General features: G+C 43.8%; 1 protein-coding gene and 1 non-coding gene across 2 annotated transcripts in view; one reads left to right on the top strand and one right to left on the bottom strand.

Annotated features, from left to right (window-relative positions):
- VAT1L (vesicle amine transport 1 like) overlaps window positions 1-21570 on the top strand; it is a 150381-nt gene that overhangs the window by 22565 nt on the left and 106246 nt on the right. The window contains exons 2-3 of the mRNA XM_068529008.1: window positions 6833-6962; window positions 11294-11509. Of these exons, the coding sequence (XP_068385109.1) occupies window positions 6833-6962; window positions 11294-11509 (346 nt within the window). The remainder of the gene's footprint in view (window positions 1-6832; window positions 6963-11293; window positions 11510-21570) is intronic.
- On the bottom strand, window positions 10135-10288 carry LOC137754040 (small nucleolar RNA SNORA15). The gene has a single exon (XR_011071718.1). It is a non-coding gene; the product is annotated as a small nucleolar RNA SNORA15 (small nucleolar RNA).

Raw genomic sequence — 21570 nt, 5'->3', positions numbered from 1 at the left:
AGGGAGGAACAAGATGGCAAGAGATCTAAAATCTTTTCCCATGAGCCATCTCTGCCTTCCTTTCACCTGGAAAATAAAAGGGGACCCTCTCCATACCTACTTGCCTCTTCTTTGCTAAATCCTTCACTGGGCCCATTTTATCTCGAATTGGAAAATTAATAAACTATAGCTGGGCTGATTCTTCTGTCATCCACTTAGTGGTGTCCTTTAAGAAATAATTTATAAGCTTTTGCACAGCAAAGGAAACCATGAACAAAACGAAAAGACAATCTACAGACTGGGAGAAAATATTTGCAAATGATGCAACCGACAAGGGATTGATTTCCAAAATATACCAACAGCTCATACAGCCCAATATCAAAAAAACAAACAACCCAATCAAAACATGGGCAGAAGACTTAAATAGACATTTCTCCAAAGAAGACATACAGGTGACCAACAGGCACATGAAAAGATGCTTAACATTGCTTATTAGTAACGAAATGCAAATCAAACCCACAATGAGGTATCACCTCACACTGGTCAGAGTGGCACCATTAAAAAGTTTACAAACAATAAATGCTGGTATAGAGAAAAGGGAACCCTCCTACACTGTTGGTGAGAATGTAAATTGGGGCAGCCACTATGGAGAACAGTATGGAAGTTCCTCAAAAAACTAAAAACAGAGTTGCCATATGATCCGGCAACCCCACTCTTGGGCATATATCCAGACAAAGCTATAATTCGAGAAGATACATGAACCCCTATGTTCACAGCAGCACTGTTTACAATAGCCAAGACATGGAAGCTACCTAAATGTCCATCAACAGATGAATGGATAAAGAAGATACATATATATGTATACACATGTACATACATACAATGGAATACTACTCAGCCATAGAAAAGAATGAAATCATGCCATTTGCAGCAACATGGATGGACCTAGAGATTATCACACTAAGTGAAGTAAGTCAGTAAGAGAAAGACAAATACCATATGATATCACTTATATGTGGAATCTAAAAAAAATGATACAACTGAACTTATTTATAAAACAGAAATCGACTCACTAACACAGAAAACAAACTTATGGTTACCAAAGGGGAAAGGGTGATGGAGGGATAAATTTAGGGATTTAGGATTAACAAAGACACACTACTGTATATAAAATAAACAACAAGGACCTACCTATAATGGAAACGAATCTGAAAAAGAATATGTATACGTATATGTATAACTGAATCACTTTACTGTCTACCTGAAACACTGTAAATCAACTATCCTTCAATAAAAAAAGAAATAACTTATGTCTTCTTTGATATTATTAGCATATCCAACGGAAATGAACAGAGCCCAAGCCAGAGCTTTGGGGACAAGAATACACAGCAGCCTGCCATGGTTTGTAGGTAACAGAATGACAGCCTAGTGGTCAGAAACTCAAACTGTGAAGCCATATAAAAAGGGCTTGTACCCCAGTTCTGGTGCCTACAATAGGGCCTTGGACAAGGCACTACACCTTCTTTAGGCTTAACCATCCTCCTGAACAAACTGGAGATGAAAATGGTCCATACCTTAATACCTAACCTATAGCATCATCATCAAGTGAGCAACATTTGTTGAGTCTAGTAGAACAGAAAATGAAAATAGCTAGACATCTCTCATGAGACTTTACAGGGTTGACATCCATCACTTCATAGATAATAGAAAACAAAGTACAGACGCCAAGGCTAGCTTGCCTTCCTTCAGCTTCTAGATAGAATCTGAGCATCCCAAGTCAGTGTCTTTTACCAAGACCACCAAGTATCTCTTCCTCTCTACCTCGGCTTTGATTTTGATAATATTTTAAGCAGAGCCCACAGGGTAAAGAACCATCAAGCACACAGAGTATGAGAGCTGGGGTGGGGCCGGTGGGGGGAGTGGGCTTCAAAGACCGAGCCAAGGTCCCGCAGCTCACTGATGGCAGTGCAGGAAGCGGAACCCATGCACCCTACGTCTGTTTCCTTCCACCATTTTTCTCTTAGTCTTCTTACCCCTGAATCTTGAAATTATTGATTTTAGTAACACTGAATTGACTTGCGTTGCAGATTTCATGGTGTCATGGGATATACGATAAGCAAGGAGCTTGGAAGATCTTGATTCAAGTCTCAGCTCTGCCATGGACTAACTGTGTTGTCTTTGACAAGTCAGCTTTCTTATTTGAGGCTCAACGTTCACATCTATCTAATGGGAATAATAATACCTGCACTTCTTGCCTTTCTAGGATTGCTACAAGGTTTAATGAGATGTGTATAAAAGCACATTATAAACTGCGCTATGCTATGCAAATGAAAGTTATTTTTTAAAGAGACTGCCTCCAAATTTCCCTGTACCTCCTCATTCTGTGTTTTGAGTTTTTCAGGGTCCCTTTCTCATACCTCGGCCTTCATTCCTTCAGGATGCTAAGTCTCAGTAATAACCCTTTAAGCCTATTATTTGACTAATAATTTAGTGTGGGAGGGAAACAAAACAGCCTTATTTTTATAATTATACCAATATTTGAGAAACATAGGATTACTTAGAAGACCATTACATCAAGCACTTTGCAGCACTATTTCTTTTGGCAATGCTCTCAAATGTTTAAGAGCCATGGAAAAATTAGGTAGGAGAGACATTTGACAATTACCCCTGATGTGGGCCTCAGTCATCAGGCACAGTCATTGCTACCCCCTTAAAATTTCCAGGTGAAAATCAAATTATCTTAGCGAATACTGGACACTATAATTATGATGATGTATGGCTTGATGTGCCCCTGTGTTTTCTTGTTGTGTTGGGGAAAAAAAGTGTTTGACAGACCCAAGTTTAAGTTCATGGGTTCACCATTCACTGTCTGTGTGGCCTTGGGCAAAGAACTTATTATCTCGAAACAATGTTACTGGTTTTGTTTGAAAAAAGAAAAAAAATGAGGTCAGTAATGGCTGTCCGGTGGGTGATTTAGGGTTATTGATGATGGTATTTGTTTTAATGTGTATTTTGGTTTCATGAGACAGAGACCACACACATAACCCAACAAAGAGCCCTATTATAAAGACATGCGTGAAGTATCAAAGGAACTCTTGGATATTTGAGGGCAGGAGGCATGTGGGGCTGGGTTTCACCACATGTAGAGACTGAACCCTTGCATCCTTGATAACTCAGCAGTGAGGTTTGTATAACTCACCCTGGTATAGCCTGTTAGGTTGGCTCTGTGACCCAGCTCAGTTCTATTTTTTTGACATCCTTTCTGGTACTAAGTTTTTCTCTTGATGCATGTTTCCCAACTCATAGTTTTTGAGAGAGCATCCAGTTCTTGGGCCAGCTCATTTATTTTATACTGAATGGGCTCCTGCTTAGATTATGAATGGCCACTCCTCCAACATTGGGTCCACCACTGGGGCAATCAGCGGGCAAAGAGATAAGAAGTCATAAACATGGTCCCTTGGATGTGCCCCTTCATCAAGGGCCGTGGGTGAGGTTCCCTTAAAGACGGAGTAGGGCGTCATCTGTGAGGGCTCAGTTTCTACACTTGGCTTGGATTCGGATCCTGACTTTGACTGTTTCTAAAGATGAGACCTTACATAAGTAACTTAATCCTGTTGAGTCTAAGTTTCCTCATCTAAAAAATAGATATGATAGTTCACACCTCGTAGGAGTGCCATTGAGTCTTAAATAACAAAAGGGAAGTGTTTAGCACAGTTTCTGCCACGAATTGAACCCTCAGTAAATGCTGGATAGGTCCATAGCAGGAGGAGGCGTGTGGGCAGGCACCATGAAACAGGTCTGATGCGTCACATAAGGGTACTTCATTAACAACTGTTCACCTCCTCTGTGTGTTGAGATGACCAACACTGACCCATCCCCTGTCCCCTGGGATACACCTCCTTCATGTTCCTGTCCTCAAGTTGGTTGGCATTCTCCATGATCCTGACAGAATCACTGCATGCCTCACTGACAAAATGGGATGCTACAGGATTTTATAAGGTCTGTCTTAGCCCTTCTCGCTGGAATCAAGTAGCTGGCTCCCCGTTTACAATCACTGGGCCCACTTCACGCTGGGTGGAGATTGAAGGCCGCTTTACTGAGCAGCATAACAGGCGTCTAGGATGAAGCCTTCTCCAGGGGGCTGGAACGTTTACAGCACTGTCAAGTCATTTCTTCTGGCATTTTTCCATCAGGGTCTTGGGAAATCCTAAGTTTTCACACAGAGGATATATAACACAGTGCGCTGAAATATGCGTGAAATGAGATGGAGTGTTTGATTTGGGATGTAGAAATTCCTTTTATTGTTATACAGCGATGCTTCATTTATTTGATTGTGTCGGAAAATGGGCTATTTCACAGAAGTGAAGCTTATAGATACCTGAAGTTTTCCCACTTCAGCTCTGAAACTATTTTTAACTCTTGTTTAATGGGAATCTTCCTAAAATGTATCTCACACGTCAGCCTTCTTCTTAACAGAAGATGCAGATATTATTATTGAATACTTACTATGTACTTGGCACCATTCTTAATGCTTAACTCTTATTAACAACCCTGTGGCATGGGTGCTACCATAGCCCCCATTTCACAGATAAGGAAATTGAGGCTTAGAGAGATTGAGTAACTGACCCAAGATTACACAGGGAGAAGTCATGGAATTGAGATTTGTGCCCAGATCTCCCCGAGCTCTTAAAAACCTGGCCACATTATTGGAGAACATTTTGGTTAATAAATGACCCTAAGAACTGTTAACCATCAAAGCAGGACCTCTGGAAGTCTACACATACATTTCAGGAATGTGTTCATGACTCTGAGCATCCCTTGGCTGCTTTTTAAAAGGAGTTAAGGGACTTCTCTCGTGGCGCAGTGGTTAAGAATCCACCTGCCAATGAGGGGGAAACAGGTTCGAGCCCTGGTCCAGGAAGATCCCACATGCCGCGGAGCAACTAAGCCCGCGAGCCACAACTACTGAGCCTGCGCGTCTGGAGCCTGTGCTCCGCAACAAGAGAAGCCACCGCAATGAGAAGCCCACGCAAGACAATGAAGAATAGCCCCTGCTCCCCGCAAGTAGAGAAAGCCCGCACACAGCAAGGAAGACCCAACGCAGCCAAAAATAAATAAACAAATTAAAAAAAAAAAAAAAAGGAGTTAGTACTCAAACTGGCAGCACATTTTTTTGGATATTCATGAATATTCCTTCACTCAGTGGATGTTGCCTGAGTCCCTACTGTGTTGCTGTGGGCATAATGTATGCCAGGTATTCTGGAAGCAAAGAAATATGAGGCATGCAGCTGCCTTCAGAAAAGGCACATGTTAGAGATACTTCAATGGGGCAATATGTGAATCTTGCCTCATTTGTGTCCAGAAAAACCTAGAGAAAGGGATGACTCTTGAACCCATCTTTCGAGGAAGTCACCCTCCTTGCCCTTATCCATTCATTATGGGTGAGACTGATGAGGAGAGACCAGGGGATGTAGGTAGAGTTAGATGCTTCCTTGGCTCCAAAGAGGCCAAGGAAGAAATGGGCCATCTGTGTTTAAGAAAGAGTTCGTCTCTTACTTGAAAAAGAAGCTGTGGCCGGACGCTAATGGGCCTTGGGCCAGACCGAGGAGTTTGGTTTCTATAACCCGTGTCTTTCTTAGATGGCAGCTTATGAAAACAGGCAGTACGTTAGGACTACAGCTGGTGGGAAAAAATACATGTTGAGTGAGATACGTGTTCCCGCTTGATTAGTTCATGGGTGTTAAATGCAATTCCCAATTGTAGCTCTTTAAAAAATCCAACAGTTCGGAGCATTGGTAGCATCATTAGAATCAAGTGTGTGGTTTTCCAAGGCAATGACTTTGATATATTTTAATGATAACTTTATTTAAAAAGTAATATGTTTTATATACACTACCAAATGTAAAATAGATAGCGAGTGGGAAGCAGCCGCATAGCACAGGGAGATCAGCTCAGTGCTTTGTGACCACCTGGAGGGGTGGGATGGGGAGGGTGGGAGGGAGGGAGATACAAGAGGGAAGAGATATCGGGACATATGTATATGTATAACTGATTCACTTTGTTATAAAGCAGAAACTAACACACCATTGTAAAGCAACTATACTTCAATAAAGATGTTTAAAAAAAAAAAAGTAATATGTTTGTAGAAAATACCTAATGACTTCTCTCAGGCAGAGATAACTAAAGTTTTCGAAATGAACCCTCCAGTCTTCCCATACCCACTGGTCCATCACGTTGACCTATCTTCTTCGAGTCACCCTCCTGCAGCTGGACCCAATGTGGTCTCTTAATGGCTCACAGTCACCATTATGGGTACCGTTTATGGCTCGGCGCTCATGTAAGTCGATGGGATGGCTGAGGTGTGATGGTTGTTTTGAGACCTTTTAGGTTAGGTCTTTTTCTCTTTGTTTTTCATAGAATGGCGGATGGCCATTGTGTCTGGCTGCTTTCCATGTGTCTTCTTATAACCTCTTCCTAGTATATTTTTTACCCTTGATTAACTGCTAGAACAGCTAATGACCAGGCTGGTTAATACATACTTTTAAAATAAGAGTAAGGAGGCTCTGAGTGGGAGCAAAGGGACTCTCTTTTGAATTAGAGCGTGAACTCTGCAATTGCCATCTGAAGGGCCAGGAAAGCAGTAGTTGTCTAGAAAGATCATTGCTTTACTTTATTGGTGACATCTAGCTAAGTAACATTACTATTAGGCATGTTTCGTCAGAAAATTTACAAAGAAAGGAGAGAGGTATTGGGGAGCGGGGGGAGGGAGGGAATGGGAAGGAAAGAAAAGTCAAGCCAGTGCTTTCTTTCGGATCTCATTGTGAATTTCTTTTTTCATGTTTGCTGTTCACAGTGGTTTAAACTTCATTGACTTGATGGTGCGACAAGGGAATATCGACAACCCTCCCAAGACGCCCCTGGTGCCAGGATTTGAATGTTCTGGGATTGTTGAAGCTCTGGGGGACAGCGTTAAAGGATTCGAGGTAATGTTTTGACTTCTGACTGAAAGCATGATATCTATCTGGAGTCCATTAAGATAATAAAAGAGTATGCAAAATATGTTTGAAATAATCTATAACGTGTCTTATTGTTATTGTCTCATTATTTGGGTTTATTAACAGTGGTTATAAATGATAGGACTTTCCAAATGTCTCATGCGTTTCTCATGTACCGTCTTGTTGCTCCTGGCAACAGGCTGGTGAAGGGGCCAGGGGAAACCTTAGCATCCCCTTTATTCATTTTATTTTATAGTGTTATTAATAAGATTAAAATTAATACAGCTATGAATTTGGCCTTGGATTAACTAAGTGTACATCCCTCCTCTCTCTATCCGTGGCTCTCATTTCCCCATCACTTCAGGCTCAAAAGTCAGTTACAAAACGCAAAAGTTGGGGAGAAGTAGCCTCTGTATTTTATAATTGGGTTCCTTTAAATATCTACTTAGCTGATGCATCTAAGTGATCATTTATAAATCGTTATTTCAGACACTGGGAAAGTGGCATTTTTGGATGAAGATTCTAAAGCCGAAGGGGAGGGGTAACTGACAATGAGACAGAATTGGCTATGGGTTGGCGGCTTGGGGAGTAGGGCAAGGGATAAAAAGGGTTATTATATTATTCTGACTACTTTTGTACATGTTCAAAATTCCCCATAATAAAAATTTTTTAATCGCTGAAGAGATGTATGACCCTTCCTACCATTACCATGCAAATCAAGTAGGATCTTGTCTATAAAAACTGAAAAACTATGGGCAAAAAAAAACTATGGCACAAAATTGCGGTAGTTTGGGGCAAGATAAAACAGTGGAAATCAGGCATAAGAGCTCTCTCGCTCGACTTTAAATGCTTCCCATGGAGAGATGAAGGGACCTCACATTTGAGAATCTACCATAACTAGAAACATGGGGAAGTTACTGCTTTTCAGCCTGCAAGGTAAATACTGTTATTACCCCCTTAGAGATGAAGTTCAGAAGGGTTCGGTAATTTCCATGAGGTCAGAAAGATAATAAGTAGCAGCTGAAGCTGGACGCAAATCACCAGAGCCTTTTTACTCTTCCTACAATCCCACGCTCTTCACCCCTGCTCCCCACCTGCAACTGTTGCGATAGTTAAGACAGGAAGAAAAATCCTATAGAAGGTGAGCCAGGATGCCCCTGGAATTGATTTTGAGCCTGTTGCTCAGCTCTCAGTGCCTCGGAGCCTCAAGATACTTTGAAAAGATCAATACGCTCCCGATGCATTACGATGAACGTCTGGAAATCTCATCCCGCTCATCCGCCTTTTCGTCGGTGGTTTCCAGATAACATGGCAGAAAAACGCTGAGAGAGAAGTATATGCGCTTTTTCTTTTCTTTCCTATGACTTTACATTTTCTGTCCCCAGGTGAGCAATCTAACCTCACCCGGCAGCACCGTCTCCCCCTGAAAGTGCTGCACGTAAGCACTATGGTCTGCTCTTCGCTCCTCCACGTGGTCCCAAAGGAAAAGATCCTACCGTTCGCGCTATTCATCTTGAGCGTTGGATAAATAACCCATCATTTTAGACTGTAACAGCAGATAAGGATGTTGTTGGCCTTAGTTTAGAGAGAGGAATCACTGTGCTTGATTGTATGTATTGTTTCCCTTATATGTGATCTTTCTTCTGCTAGTTAGCCCTGACTTGCTGTTGTCAAACCGATCCATCACCCCCTCCACCCTCCTCCAGCACTTTCAGCTGCGCAAACAAATAAAAGTAGCCACCTACAGCTTTCCAGTCAGGGTGTGATTTGGGAGAAAACCAATACTAATAGGCCCTCTATAATTTTGACTTAAAATTTTCAATCATGTTGGAGATGGAATTCCACACGGCAACACACTGAATAGCTCTCTTGGCTTGATGGATTGCAAGGGAGCCTTGAAAAGTTGTTGCCAGAGGCTCAGCAGTAAAGGAATAATTTGGGCTCAGTCGCCCAGGACTAATTTCGTTTTTTTAAACAGAATCAAGTAATGAGGTGAATCGGATGTTTAAAAAAAAAAAAAAAATGGTTCCCCACCGCTGGACTCTGAGACTGGGGCTGCTGATCTGATGGTTGATCCTCTTTTTGCCATTTTGATAGTGAAACAAGAAGTCTGGAGCAGTCAGCCCTGCTGGGCTGGCTATGACCATCACTGTCAAGGTGGTCTGTGACGGCACGACCATCACTGTCAAGGTGGCTGAAATACTCTTGTCATACACTCTGTTGACATCGGAGGCCATCAGCTACTCTGTGGTGTTACGGATCTTTGGGCTTGCATGATTCTGTGCAGAAGAGGATGCCAGTGTTGGAACCTAGAGACCCTCTGGTCCACGCTAGGGCATCTGAGATGATATTCCTGACATCATCATTTGGTTTTTAACGCTTCCAGAGACGGGGACACTCACTGCCAATGAGACAGCCTCTCCTACCCATCAGTTCCTTCATTAGACAGCTGTTCCTCTGCTTCATGAAACTCAGTGGGTCGATATTTAGCTTTTGATCATTCAGCTGTGAATTCCATGAGATCAGGAACCGTGCCAAGTGGATTGCATTCATATTATGTCATTTAATCTTCATAAGGACCTGTTCCTAACATTATACCCATTTAAAAGCTGAGAAAACTGAGATTTAAAGAGTTAGACTAATATTCCCAGACTTGGTAGGTTCCCCTGTTGTACACCCTTATATAACTTTATGTCTCCTTTGTAGCACTTAGTTGTAATGAGTTAACTATTTGTATCTGGAGTCAGCCTACCTAGATTCACATCCCAGTACAGCTACTCTTTGGCTACATGACTTTGGGCATGTGCTTTAATCTCTCTTTGCCTCAGTTTAAATGTCTGTAAAACCTATGATCATTCATCTGTAATATGGGGCTGTAACAAAACCCATCTCATAGGAGGCTTTTGTTGTTGTTTTTGAGCAGGGGTGAAAGAGAAATCCTAAACTAGAGAGAAAATAAAACAGTAGAGTCCATCATAAAAATATATATACACTAAAACACACATATATGAAAGCCGTTAATTTACTGAGAAATCACTATGACCACAGCAATTTGAATATTGCATTTAAAAGTTATAGTATAAGCAACTAACATCAAATAGCAGAATGGTTCAATTGAACTAGTACTTGGCAGCTCATGTAAGCTGTCAGTGATAGTTTACTTTGTATTTACCTTTAATAATGATATGCTATGAAAAAAACTTAGCATATGATTATAACCACTTTAAAGGGAAGACTGCTTTTTTTCTTTTTTTTGAATGGTGTCTGGCTATGTAAACCACTGATAAAAAAAAAACCACAGTATTCAGCCCTGCCTCATCTAATCATGAGGTAAAGCATGTGACAGCCTTAGGACAATGTCTGCCATACAATACATGTGCAATAAACGTTAGTTGTTATTCCTCACACCCGATGGCATTCTCCTATTTCACTCTAAGCCTGGTTGCTCTTGTTCAATCTCCTGCACTTAGATTTACATGGCTCCTCTGATGGACCACGTTTCACATCCAATGTAATCGGTAATCCATTGATGCAAATACCACAGTGAACTAACCTGGCAGGGAATCTATGTGGGGTGGGAGAGAATAGCCGAGAGTAGATTTGACTCCTAGCCCCTCTGACCTTCCCAGTTCCCAAACAGGGAGATCAGATGAGAGGCTGAATCAGTAATATGACCTTCCCACACTAACATTCCACGGCACGTGACGTGATGCACGTTGTATCGATATATTTATGCTCCAGAAGAGGGGTAGAGTCCCTGGCTTCCATGGCCCCTGGGAAGCTTGGACAGATGGACTTCAAGAGCATCCACAGGGACTTCCCTGGTGGTCCAGGGGTTAAGAATCCACCTTCCAGGGCAGGGGACACCGGTTCGATCCCTGGTTGGGGAACTAAGATCCCACATGCCACGGGGCAACTAAGCCCACGTGCGGCAACTACTGAGCCTGTGCACTCTGGAGCCCACTCGCCACAACTAGAAGAGAGAAGGCTGCGTGCCACAACTAGAGAGAAGCCCACGCGCCACAACGAAGAGCTCGCGTGCTGCAATGAAAGATCCTGCCTGCCGCAACTAAGACTCGACACAGCCAATAAATAAATAAATAAATGGAAAAAATGGTTTCTCATTTAAAGAAAAAAAAAAAGTGTCCACAAATGCCTTGAAAGGCAGGTGAGGTGAGGGTGTGCATATTTGAGGGTTTTGGGTTTCTTTTTTTTCTGGGAAGGACTCTATAGTTTTCATCAGATTCTTAAGAATATTTGAGAAATCTTTCAGAAAAGATTAAGAAACCTCCACTAACTCTGTGCTTCCCTATTCCCAGATCGGGGACCGTGTCATGGCATTTGTCAATTACAATGCCTGGGCAGAGGTGGTCTGCACACCAGTGGAATTCGTCTACAAGGTCCCAGATGACATGAGCTTCTCCGAGGCTGCTGCATTCCCTGTGAACTTTGTCACAGCCTACATGATGCTCTTTGAAGTTGCCAACCTGCGAGAAGGGATGTCTGTGCTCGTACACTCTGCTGGCGGCGGCGTGGTAAGTGGGCTGCTTGTGAGTCCTCCTCCCCAAGGTCGGAATGGAGGAAGTGGAGTGACACCCAGTTGATGATGAGATTCCTGTGTGAGCTGTGTCCATTCGTAGGGATGATCGCTATGGTTCCGGTGAAGCTCACACGGATGGTGGAATTCGTACAGATGATTGCGTTGTGGGGTAGGATGAGCCTCAGAAATGGTTTCCCTGGAGTTTGGAAAGGTCTCCAAGATGGCGTGTTAGGACTCAGTGTGTCTCAGAGATGGATTCTGTAGAGAAGCAGTCTCATTCTTGGTATCTCAGTGAGCAGTTATGTCAATCATTGTGAGACGCTTCATAAGTCATGTACTACTAACATTATCTGAAACACCAAAATGGCGGATGATTTACTTTTTCAGTAAGTTGCCACGAATTCGTGATACTTCCCATAGTAATGGCATCCTTATTCATTTGTGTTCTGATATATTTTCTTGAGTGGGAGCGAGGTAGACAGAGATTGTCCTAGCACAATAGGAATTACACTTTAACCCAAGTCTACCCATGAGAGTGGTTGCCTATGTGAATGTCATCTGTAAGGTGTGTTTTTGACAAGGGGGGAAATAATGGAAACTAAAATCGCTGCTCTGGAGCTAAGGGATGGCAGAGATTTCTTCCATGGTTTGGATGGGTCTCAGTACCAGTCACTCCATATGTATTGCACACCTGCCCCATGGCAAGTGCTGTGTTCCCATCATGGTCTACTGGGGTTGGAGGAGAACTCTTTGAGAGTAGGAGACATTACTCATTAATTCAACAATTATGTATCGAATACATACTATGTCTTGGACTTTATGGGGATAGAGATTAAAAAGAGAAGGTCCAGATACACCATCCAGTATCTGGTGTGAGAGGTTCTTGGTGTTGGGATTCTGTGGTTTGATGAACTCAAGAGATGAACTCTTAGGTTAGGTGTATCTTGAAGATGTTTTCACTGGAGGTTCTACTAACATTGATTTTTTTTTTGTTTACCTTGGCTTTCTACAACTACCAAAACCCTACATAGCGTAAAGCACATTTCCGGTTTTCCTTTCCAAGAAGACAAGCTCACATACAAAAATGTGAAGGCAAAGACGTGAAACTTTAGGAATGCTTTAAGAGGAGTCTCGTCGATCACTTTAGCAAATTTGCCAATGTCTTTTGACCATGAGTAAAGATACGATAAAAGTTAAAATATCCCTCGGAAAAGAAATGGATTTTGGTGCCAGTGAATCTATTAACTGCAAGCAAGCCATTTAGAATGCTGGCATTTAGGAGCTTGGTGTGCTCAGCATACAAAACGTGAGAGGCCTGTTTTCATGTTATCGACGTAAGCGCCAGGCTTTACAACGGGGCTGGACTCAGTTCTGCTGAGAGTCTATGTTGAAACATTGGCACTGATGACGTTTCGTTTCATGTTTTGATTTTTTTTTGTTTGTTTGAGTTTGTTCTTGGAACCAAGAGAAATGCATCAGGGACATGGGTCTCACAAAAGAGAAAAACAGTCTTGGAAAATGACAAAAGTTCTTATCATGCCTTGTTCTGAGCTCACAGACACTACAACAGTAAGAAATAAAATGTGAAACGGATGAAGGAACTGGGGAAAAGGGACAATGAGGGTAGGTAACTAAGCTGGTGCAAGTATTGCAGGCTTTGATGTGCTAAAGCTTTGTTGAAGGCTCTTGCTTCCTAACAGTGAGTTGTGCAAAGAGAAAAATGATCAGTCACGTGCACTAATGTTGATTTGATGGAAATAAACCAGTTATTAGGAAAACCATAACTAGTCTGGGTTTTAAGACTGGGGGAATCTTTCTCTGTGGTTTCTCATAAGAAATGTATGCTGGCAAGCAATGAGCATCCATCAACAAAGCGGTTACAATAAATGCAATTCCTGTGATGCCTTCTCTTATGCTGTGCTTGTAATGTAGCCTAATAGCACCGAAGTAATGCAACATTTAGCAAAAGCAAATACCCTAGGCCAAAAAGGATGTGGTCTGGCTTAATCCATGGACAGTTGAAGGGTGTGGTTGGACTGCCCAGCTCTCAGGTGGGTGGGTCTCCTTAAATAACGTTTTTCCAACCAAGATTTGCTAGGTGGTATGCCAGCACGGAATTCAAGGTTTCCGTGAGAGGAAAGTTTTTTGGCCAAGTGCGTAACCATGTATGTGAATGCTCAAGCAAGCTGAGGCGGAGTTGACACTGTCTTACAAAACCCAACAAGTTCTAAAGGGAGCCCAGACCATTTCACCTCCCCACGGTGGAAAGACCAGCGAGTCGCCCCCGGGCAGAACTAGACTCCTCCCAAGAAGACAACCAGCCACGGCTCTCATGATGGGGGGAGTTCCCTGGGGAGTACTTTTGATGCATTATCTGTGATACCCTGGAGAGGTGTGGAACTGCTTCCCATCACTGTTGGAGAAGTCTGGTGCAGTTGCTGTGGTAGGCAGGGTGATTCCCTTCCCCCCACACACACCCCTCAGACATCTATGTCCTAATCCCTTACATGGCAAAAGGAATTGTGCAGATGTGATTAAGGAAAGGACCTTGAGATGGAGAGACCATCCTGGATTATCCAGGTGGGTCCGATGTACCCACAAGGGTCCTAAAAGATGGAAGAGGGAGGGAGAAGAGTCAGAAAGAGACTCAGAGATGTTATCCTGCTGGCTTTAATGATGGAGGAAGAGACCATAAGCCAAGACATGTGGGCAGTCTCTAGATGCTGAAAGAGATAAGGAAAGGGATTCTCCCCTGGAGCTTCCAGAAGGAACACAGCCCTGCTAAAACCTTGACTTTAGCCGAGTGAAACCCATTTGGGGGAATTCCCTGGCAGTCCAGTGGTTAGGACTCTGCGATTCCACTGCAGGGGGCCTGGGTTCGATCCCTGGTCAGGGAACTAAGATTCCACAAGCCACGCAGCGTGGCCAGAAAACAAAAAAACAAAAAAAAACAAAAAACCATTTTGGACTTCTGATCTCCAGAACTGTAATATAATACATCTGTATATAATGTAATACAGATTACATTCTTACTTATCCTATTACAGTATAAAACTCTAATAGAATAAATTGGCTTTGTTTATTTGGTGGTAATTTGTTGCAGCAGCAATAGAAAACGGATACAGCCACTTTCTCTGGGCTGCCTCCCTTCCCAGTGTGGAAAGCCCACAGAGGCCTGAAGAAAACACAAGTAACAAGGAACAGAACTAGGATTCACACCCTAATCTGGCTGATTCTAAAATCTATTCTCTTTCCACTTGACAACCCAATCATTCATTCCTTCATTTATACATTCATTCAACATATATCTGTTCATCTTCTACCTTAGTGCCAACTACAGACATTTCAAAGAGCCAAGAGACTATGGCCTGGGTACATGTTTCCTAATTTGATGATGATGACAAAGAAAGTTCAACCTAATTAGGATAAAGTTTCCTAAACTGAGTTCGTATAAAGTGTGCAGTTGTAATGGCACCAAGACTTCTGTCTGATTTTTATCAAAGGCTGTGATGGGAAATGTGCAGATAGGAAGTGAGAAATGCCAGCCTAAACTGTAATATGGAAGGAAACTTTAATATATTACAGGAAAATAATTCAATCCAGAGCCAGTCACTTTCTCATTGGAATTGCCCAAGTGTCAACACTGCTCTGTCACATCTCTGAAGACACTGTTGATTTCCTCTGACAGTAGCACGGCCAGATGGTGTAAGACAATAACGCCACTAATGAAATCTTTAGAACCTGGTTGAAGATTCCTTACAATCTCATAAAGGAAAAGTAAGAAAATACATAAGCAAGTGGGGCTCTTGTCGGGGACTTCCATAGAGGGTTTTGCTGCCAACCCCATTAACAAGCTACCATGACTTTGAGCATCTTAACTGGGGGTGTGCTCCATTTCTGGAGAATAACCTTACTGTTACTGTGTGGATATTTGCATCCATGTCTGACATTTGATGCTTTCCGGGCTTTCAGAGCCCTTTGACCTTTTTCATCATCTCATCTGAACAGAGAGAACAGAGATGGGCCACAGATCTTGGAAAGGAAAGCAGAATTTAACTTTCAGACAGAGTTAAACGGCTACCACTCAATTATTAAATTCTTTTCATTATGGATGGGGCATTTCCCAGTGTCATTCAAATCACTTCCAAGGAGATACCACAGAGGGAGGGACAGAATCTACAGGGGCGCATCATGAGCACCCCCCAACCCCCGCCCCGACCCTATATAAGGGCTCACGCGTTGGGGGTCCTCCCTGAATGGCTTAACCATACATCATTAACCATACACTATTCTAACACGAAACTGGGAAAGCATGGGGTGAGCAGGAATCCTTAGTGTGCTGGAGGAATGGGACATATTGGAGAGTCATTCCATGTCAGCAGAAAAGACACGGCCATCTGCAAAATCACTATAGGAGAACAGTTTGTTGAAAACAGAACCATTGCGATCATGAACAGCACCAACATCTACCCAGCTACTCAAGTCAGCAACCCCCAAATCATGGTTAAGTCTCCTTCAAGATGCCTCATGTTTGAAATCCTGTGATTCATTCCTGCCACATCATAAATGCAGTAAAACATTTGTGAATCCAAAGCTGTTGCAAGCCATTTTTTTTATGTTCTGGAAAAGTTATTTGCTGAGCTAAGGAGGGCCCCATCATTGAGTTAATCTCAGAAAAAAACTCATTCCTAGGGATCTTGTAAATTTCAGTCTAGTAAGCAATCTTTGGCAGTCTAGCTCATGCCGTCCCACATTCTGAATATTCTTCTGAGTTTTCCGTCTGCATCCAGTGTGCATTATTAATTGAACGTGGCCTCCTTTTCATGGCCCTGGGGCTGTCTCCCCACCCCCCATCATCCCATGGTACAGCTATGCTCAGTCTGTACCCTTCAGCACTCCAAATAGAGGGTGCATGCATGAGATCTCAGAGCTGGAAGGAGACAAAGACACCAAGTTTTGTTGCACACTAGCTGTTGAAAACGTTATTCATCTAGCCCTCATAACAACCCTCCCCGTGGGAGAGTACGTGGCAGTGAAGAGTTCAGATCACGAGCTCTAGAGCCAGACTCCCTGGGCTTAATCCCAGCTCCATCTTCCCAACCCCTCTAAGGCTCTACTTCCTCATTTGTAAAGTGGGGTGACATCAGGGCTAGCCTCAGGTGGCACCTGTGTACTTGGAGCAGTGCTTGCACATGATAAACACCCGGCTAAAATGAGCTATTGTAATTTCCCAGATTCAGAATTTCAGTGTTGTTCCCAAGCCTGCAATGTCCATTAGGAGAAAAGGTCAAATGTGAACTTAAACTCCAGGGCCAGGAACTCCCAATCCAGTGCTCTTGAGACGACCCCACAGCAGTGGCCTCGGAATCGTCTGCACCTCCCCTCCTGTCTTCTGCCCGCCCCACCCCGTGCCCTGGACCAGAGAGTCTTCACTATAGCAAGACCTCCTGGTCCCCAGGGGCCTGCAACGCTAGGAAACAGAACCTCTGAAAATTTAAAGAGGACAAAGTGCCTCTGTCGTATCCTTCATGAATAATCCAAGAGACGAGGATTAACTGCCTCTCGGCATCAGCAGGAAGGGCTGTGGCCTGGGGACTCCCTGGAATGGTTAAGACCCTTATTCCATAACTGCTCACCCCAGGAAACAGGCCCTCACCCTCCTAAATGTCAAAGATGCTGCAGAGACGTGTCATGGACCAAGGCCCCACCTCCCTGCTTCCAGAAACCTCTGATGCTGGCAGCCAGTGCCTGACTCCTCACAAGTCAGCAATATGCCTTAGGTTAAGAAAAAATATATCTAAAAACATTTCTTCCAAGCTAGGTCTCTGTCCGTAAAAGCCTCACGTGATCTTTATTCCAGTTGCTTTTAACTCCTTTACAGTAAGTCATGACTGAGCCAAAGAAACTATCTTTATTATAAATATTATAAAGGTTACATTAGGCCTCTGAGACAGGATTCATTCGCTCAATATTTGTTGAACATATGTATCAGCTCATGAGGGAATAAAAACTAAAATAGATGGAGTCCAGTAATTTCCATACACTGTCTGTGAGGTAGATACTATTACATCCCCCTTTTAACAGAGGAAACTGACACACAGAGAGGTTAAGTTACTTGCTTCAGGTCACACAACCATGGAGAGGATGAACTGGCGTGTGAACTTGGGTCCCTTTGAATACAGAGCCCATGTTTTTAAGTACTGGGAGGCCATGCTCAGAGAAGTCGTGCTTCTGCTTAGAATGGAGTGGAATAGATTCCATGCTATGGGTTTTGTTGGTGAGCTTCCTTCCCTAGGAGCTGAGGACAACCTGGGGTTACTCAGGAGAGCTGAGCTGTCTTCAGGAGGAGGGGAGCATCCTCTGTTGACAAGACCATCCTTTCAAAGAACCAGGCAGATTTAGTGCTGAAGCTGCCCTTGACGTTAACGATCCAGCTGGAAATAAGCCCTAGGTTGCCATGTCCACGAAGGCGGGGATGGTGCGATCTCTTTGTCCCTGTATCCTGAGCACAGAGCCCACTGCCCAGCACACTGGGGTTACCTGATAAATATTTGTAGAGGAAATGGAGGAAGAAAGGGGCCAAAAGGCAGCATTCAAGTTAATTTTGAAGACAGTATAGAACTTAAAGGACCCAGATTCCAAAGTCAGAGCTGGTTTTCATCCTAGCTTCTCTATTTTCCAGGTGAGAGACCTTGAACAAGTACTTTAACTTCATTGGATCTTGTTTCTTCATCTGTTAAAAATGGGTATAATACCTATCTCAGTTTTTGTATGGTGTTCTAAAAGAGGATTATGGGGACTTCCCTGGTGGTGCAGTGGTTAAGAATCCACCTGCCAATGCAGGGGACAAGGGTTCGAGCCCTGGTCCAGGAAGATCCCACATGCTGCGGAGCAGCTAAGCCCATGGGCCACAAAACTACTGAGCCTGGGCTCTAAAGCCCGCGAGCCACAACTACCGAGCACGCACGCCTAGAGCCCGTGCTCCGCAACAAGAGAAGCCACCTCAATGAGAAGCCCACGCACCACAATGAAGAGTAGCCCCCGCTCACCGCAACTAGAGAAAGCCTGCGCGCAGCAACAAAGACCCAACGCAGCCAAAAATAAATAAATTAATTAATTTTTAAAAAAAGAGGATTATGGAATGGGCTTTGCAAGCTAGCTGCCATAGAGGAAACTCAAGTGTCAGCTGCTGTTATTACTATTACTATTATCATCATATTATTATCTATCTGGTTAGAAAATATTACTCAGTGCCACTCTGGCCCTTATAGCCAGAAGCAAGAGAGCAGCAAATAGGACAGTCAATTGGCGGCTGGTTGTTGGAACTTGGAGCAAGAGGCAGATAAAGCCGATCTCAGCATCCTTTGTTTATCTTCCCTGACAGGAGGCTGCACAGTGATCTCATGAATTAGTGGGGTTGTCACATAAGCCCCTTTTCAAACATCACTTCCCTAAAACACCTAAGACATAATTAGACCTCAAGAAGATTTACCTCCATAGTTCCAGGTCTTGGACATGCGCCAGGAACTCCAAATACACAGACTAGACTTTGCTGAGTTTATACAACCCCAGGGGCCCGCCCGCTTCCCCAGCAACACATCCAAAAGGCCACAGTTGCTTTTCAGAATATTACTGCCCATATTAGGGTGAAAAAAAATCAGCTCAGCTGGGAGAGAATGAGATGTGTAGCAAGCAGCAGCCTCGTCTGTTCTCATGGGTACCCACCAGGTATGGGTACCCACCAGCCATGGTCCTGGGTACTCTACCCACCCTGCTGGCCACTGGTCCCTCGGATGGTGTCCATCCTGCAGCTCACAGCTCACTCCACGAGAAACTCAACAGAATCCCCCACTCATCCCCTGCTCTAAATGTGCTCGGGCCCCTCAGCGGTATGACCTGATACACAGATGAACATTCAACCCCACCTTTCCTCACATGACCTGGAGTCCTCCTCCCACCCCGCCCCCCCATTCTTCCCACCCACCCCCACCAAACTTGGTCATGATTCCCCTCCCTCCCCACCCCCAGCCCCTGTCTCTGTCTCTCATCTCTCTCATCTCTCTGCTTGGCTCTCTTTCTATCTCTTTGTCTATCTTTCTGCCTGTTTCTCTGTCTGTATCTCTATCTCTTGCTCCTTTTTCTCTTCCTCTGTACCTTTCTGTCTCTGTTCTTCCCTCTCTCTTCTTTCTCTCCTTCCTCCCTTGCTTTTATCTTTTTTCTCTTTCCTTCCGTCTTTCCTTCTTCCTTCCTTCCTTTCTCTTTTTCTCTCTCCCCGCCTTCGCCCTCCCTTCCTTCCTTCCTTCCTCCTTCCTTCCTCCCTCCTTCCTTTCTTCCCTCCCTCTCTCTCTTTCTTTCTTCATCTATCTAGTAGCAGCCCTGAGGATAACTTCATTAGTCTCTGGGTATATAAGAATGAGCAACATAGGCCTGATCCCACCATCCTGAAGCCTGCAGTCTTGTGAATATAATACATATTTACCAGGGACACATGAATCATTGATGACAGTGGTGACAGGTACTAAGGGAGGAGGAGATGGTGCTGAGACCATAGCACATGGGACCTGAGCACCTGGTCTAGGGAATCAGAGATGACTGTACTAGGAACTAAACTTAGAACTGGTATTTCAGGATGAGGAGGAGCTGAGGGGGTGAAAGAGTGAAGGGAGGAGGGGAAGGAGGCTATGAGAATGGGCAATAATGTGGAATTATTAGGGAGCTGCCTTGCTCAAGGTTTTCCGGGTACATTCAAGAAACTGACCAGAGTGTGGCAAGAGAGGAGAAGAATAGAGGAAAAAGGGGCAGTGAGGGACTGGGAGATGGAGAACCACACAGCAGCCATGCTGACAATTTTATCCTTATCCTTATCCTAAAAGCCACGCGGAGTCAGAAGAGGGTTCTGAGCAGAGATTTAACTCATGGTTGACATTTTTATAAGATCCTGTGTTGCTGAAGGGTGAATAGATTGGAGCAGGTCAGTGTGGAAGCTGGGTGATTGAGGGATGGCTGTGTTCCAGAGTGTCCTTCAACTTCTCTCATTAGAGCAATTACAGTCCTGGATGCCTGAATGCCAGATATTCAGGCATCCAGGGCTCTATCCTTTGGTCTGACAGCATCACAGTGCAACCCTGGATAAGCCCTTTCCCATCTTGTGCCTTAGGTTTTTCTGTAAAATAAGGTAGACCAGATGTTTCTTCTGTAAAATGAGATACAGTCAATATTTCTTCAGTAAAATGAGATAGACCCAATGGTTTCTAAGGCCCTGTCCACCTTCCTTGGTGATCCTGTGCTTTCTTGAGATGCTGCCAATCTTTATCTCCTAGATGAAAACCTCCTTACCTATCACTCTCCTTACCAGCACCAACTCCCCCCACCGTTCGCCCCCACCATGAGAGTCAAGAGAGTCAAGAGAGATAGTTAACCATTGTTAAGCATTCAGTCTTTGGAACAGACTTCCTGAGTTTGAATCCTGATTTCTCTGGCTTATTACTCAGCTGTGCTTTCGTTTCCTCATGTATAATATAGTTATTATGCTTATCTCATAGTATGAGGAGGCTTGAATGAATCAATATGTGTAAAACATTTAAACAGTGCCTGAACCTAGTTAAGTACTCAAAAAATGTTACCTAATAAAACTAGTGGATGCCGTGATGTGCCACCTAGTACGCCCTTCAGGACTGAGGTACTCATTTCCCCGAGATGGCAGGAGCATTGGCTACTGATGACTGATGGCTGTAACCCTCCCCAGTAATAGTCCTCAGCGGAAGGGAGCTGCCTTGCTCAAGGTTTTCTGCCCCTTGCTCGGGCAGCCCCCATCTAATCACTGCTGAATGCACGGCTACAGAAGCCCAGTCCCCTTGCCTCAATAGAGAGAGCTCTGAAGGGCTAGCCCATCTTTGGAGCTCCTTATGGGACTGATTAGAGCATCTCTTGCAGCTGCACCACAGCTCTACTTCTCTCACTGCCCAGTTCTGCTTCCCTCACTGCTTTGCAGATGCTGTTCCTGAGAGTACTTCCCAATAAACATTCTGCGTGCAGGTCTCCACTCAGAGTCCCTTT

This window comes from Eschrichtius robustus, chromosome 19, assembly GCF_028021215.1.
Source record: "Eschrichtius robustus isolate mEscRob2 chromosome 19, mEscRob2.pri, whole genome shotgun sequence".
NCBI lineage: Eukaryota > Metazoa > Chordata > Mammalia > Artiodactyla > Eschrichtiidae > Eschrichtius > Eschrichtius robustus.
Note: the sequence above shows the minus strand (reverse complement) of the source record. Positions and strands in the feature narration are given on the sequence as shown.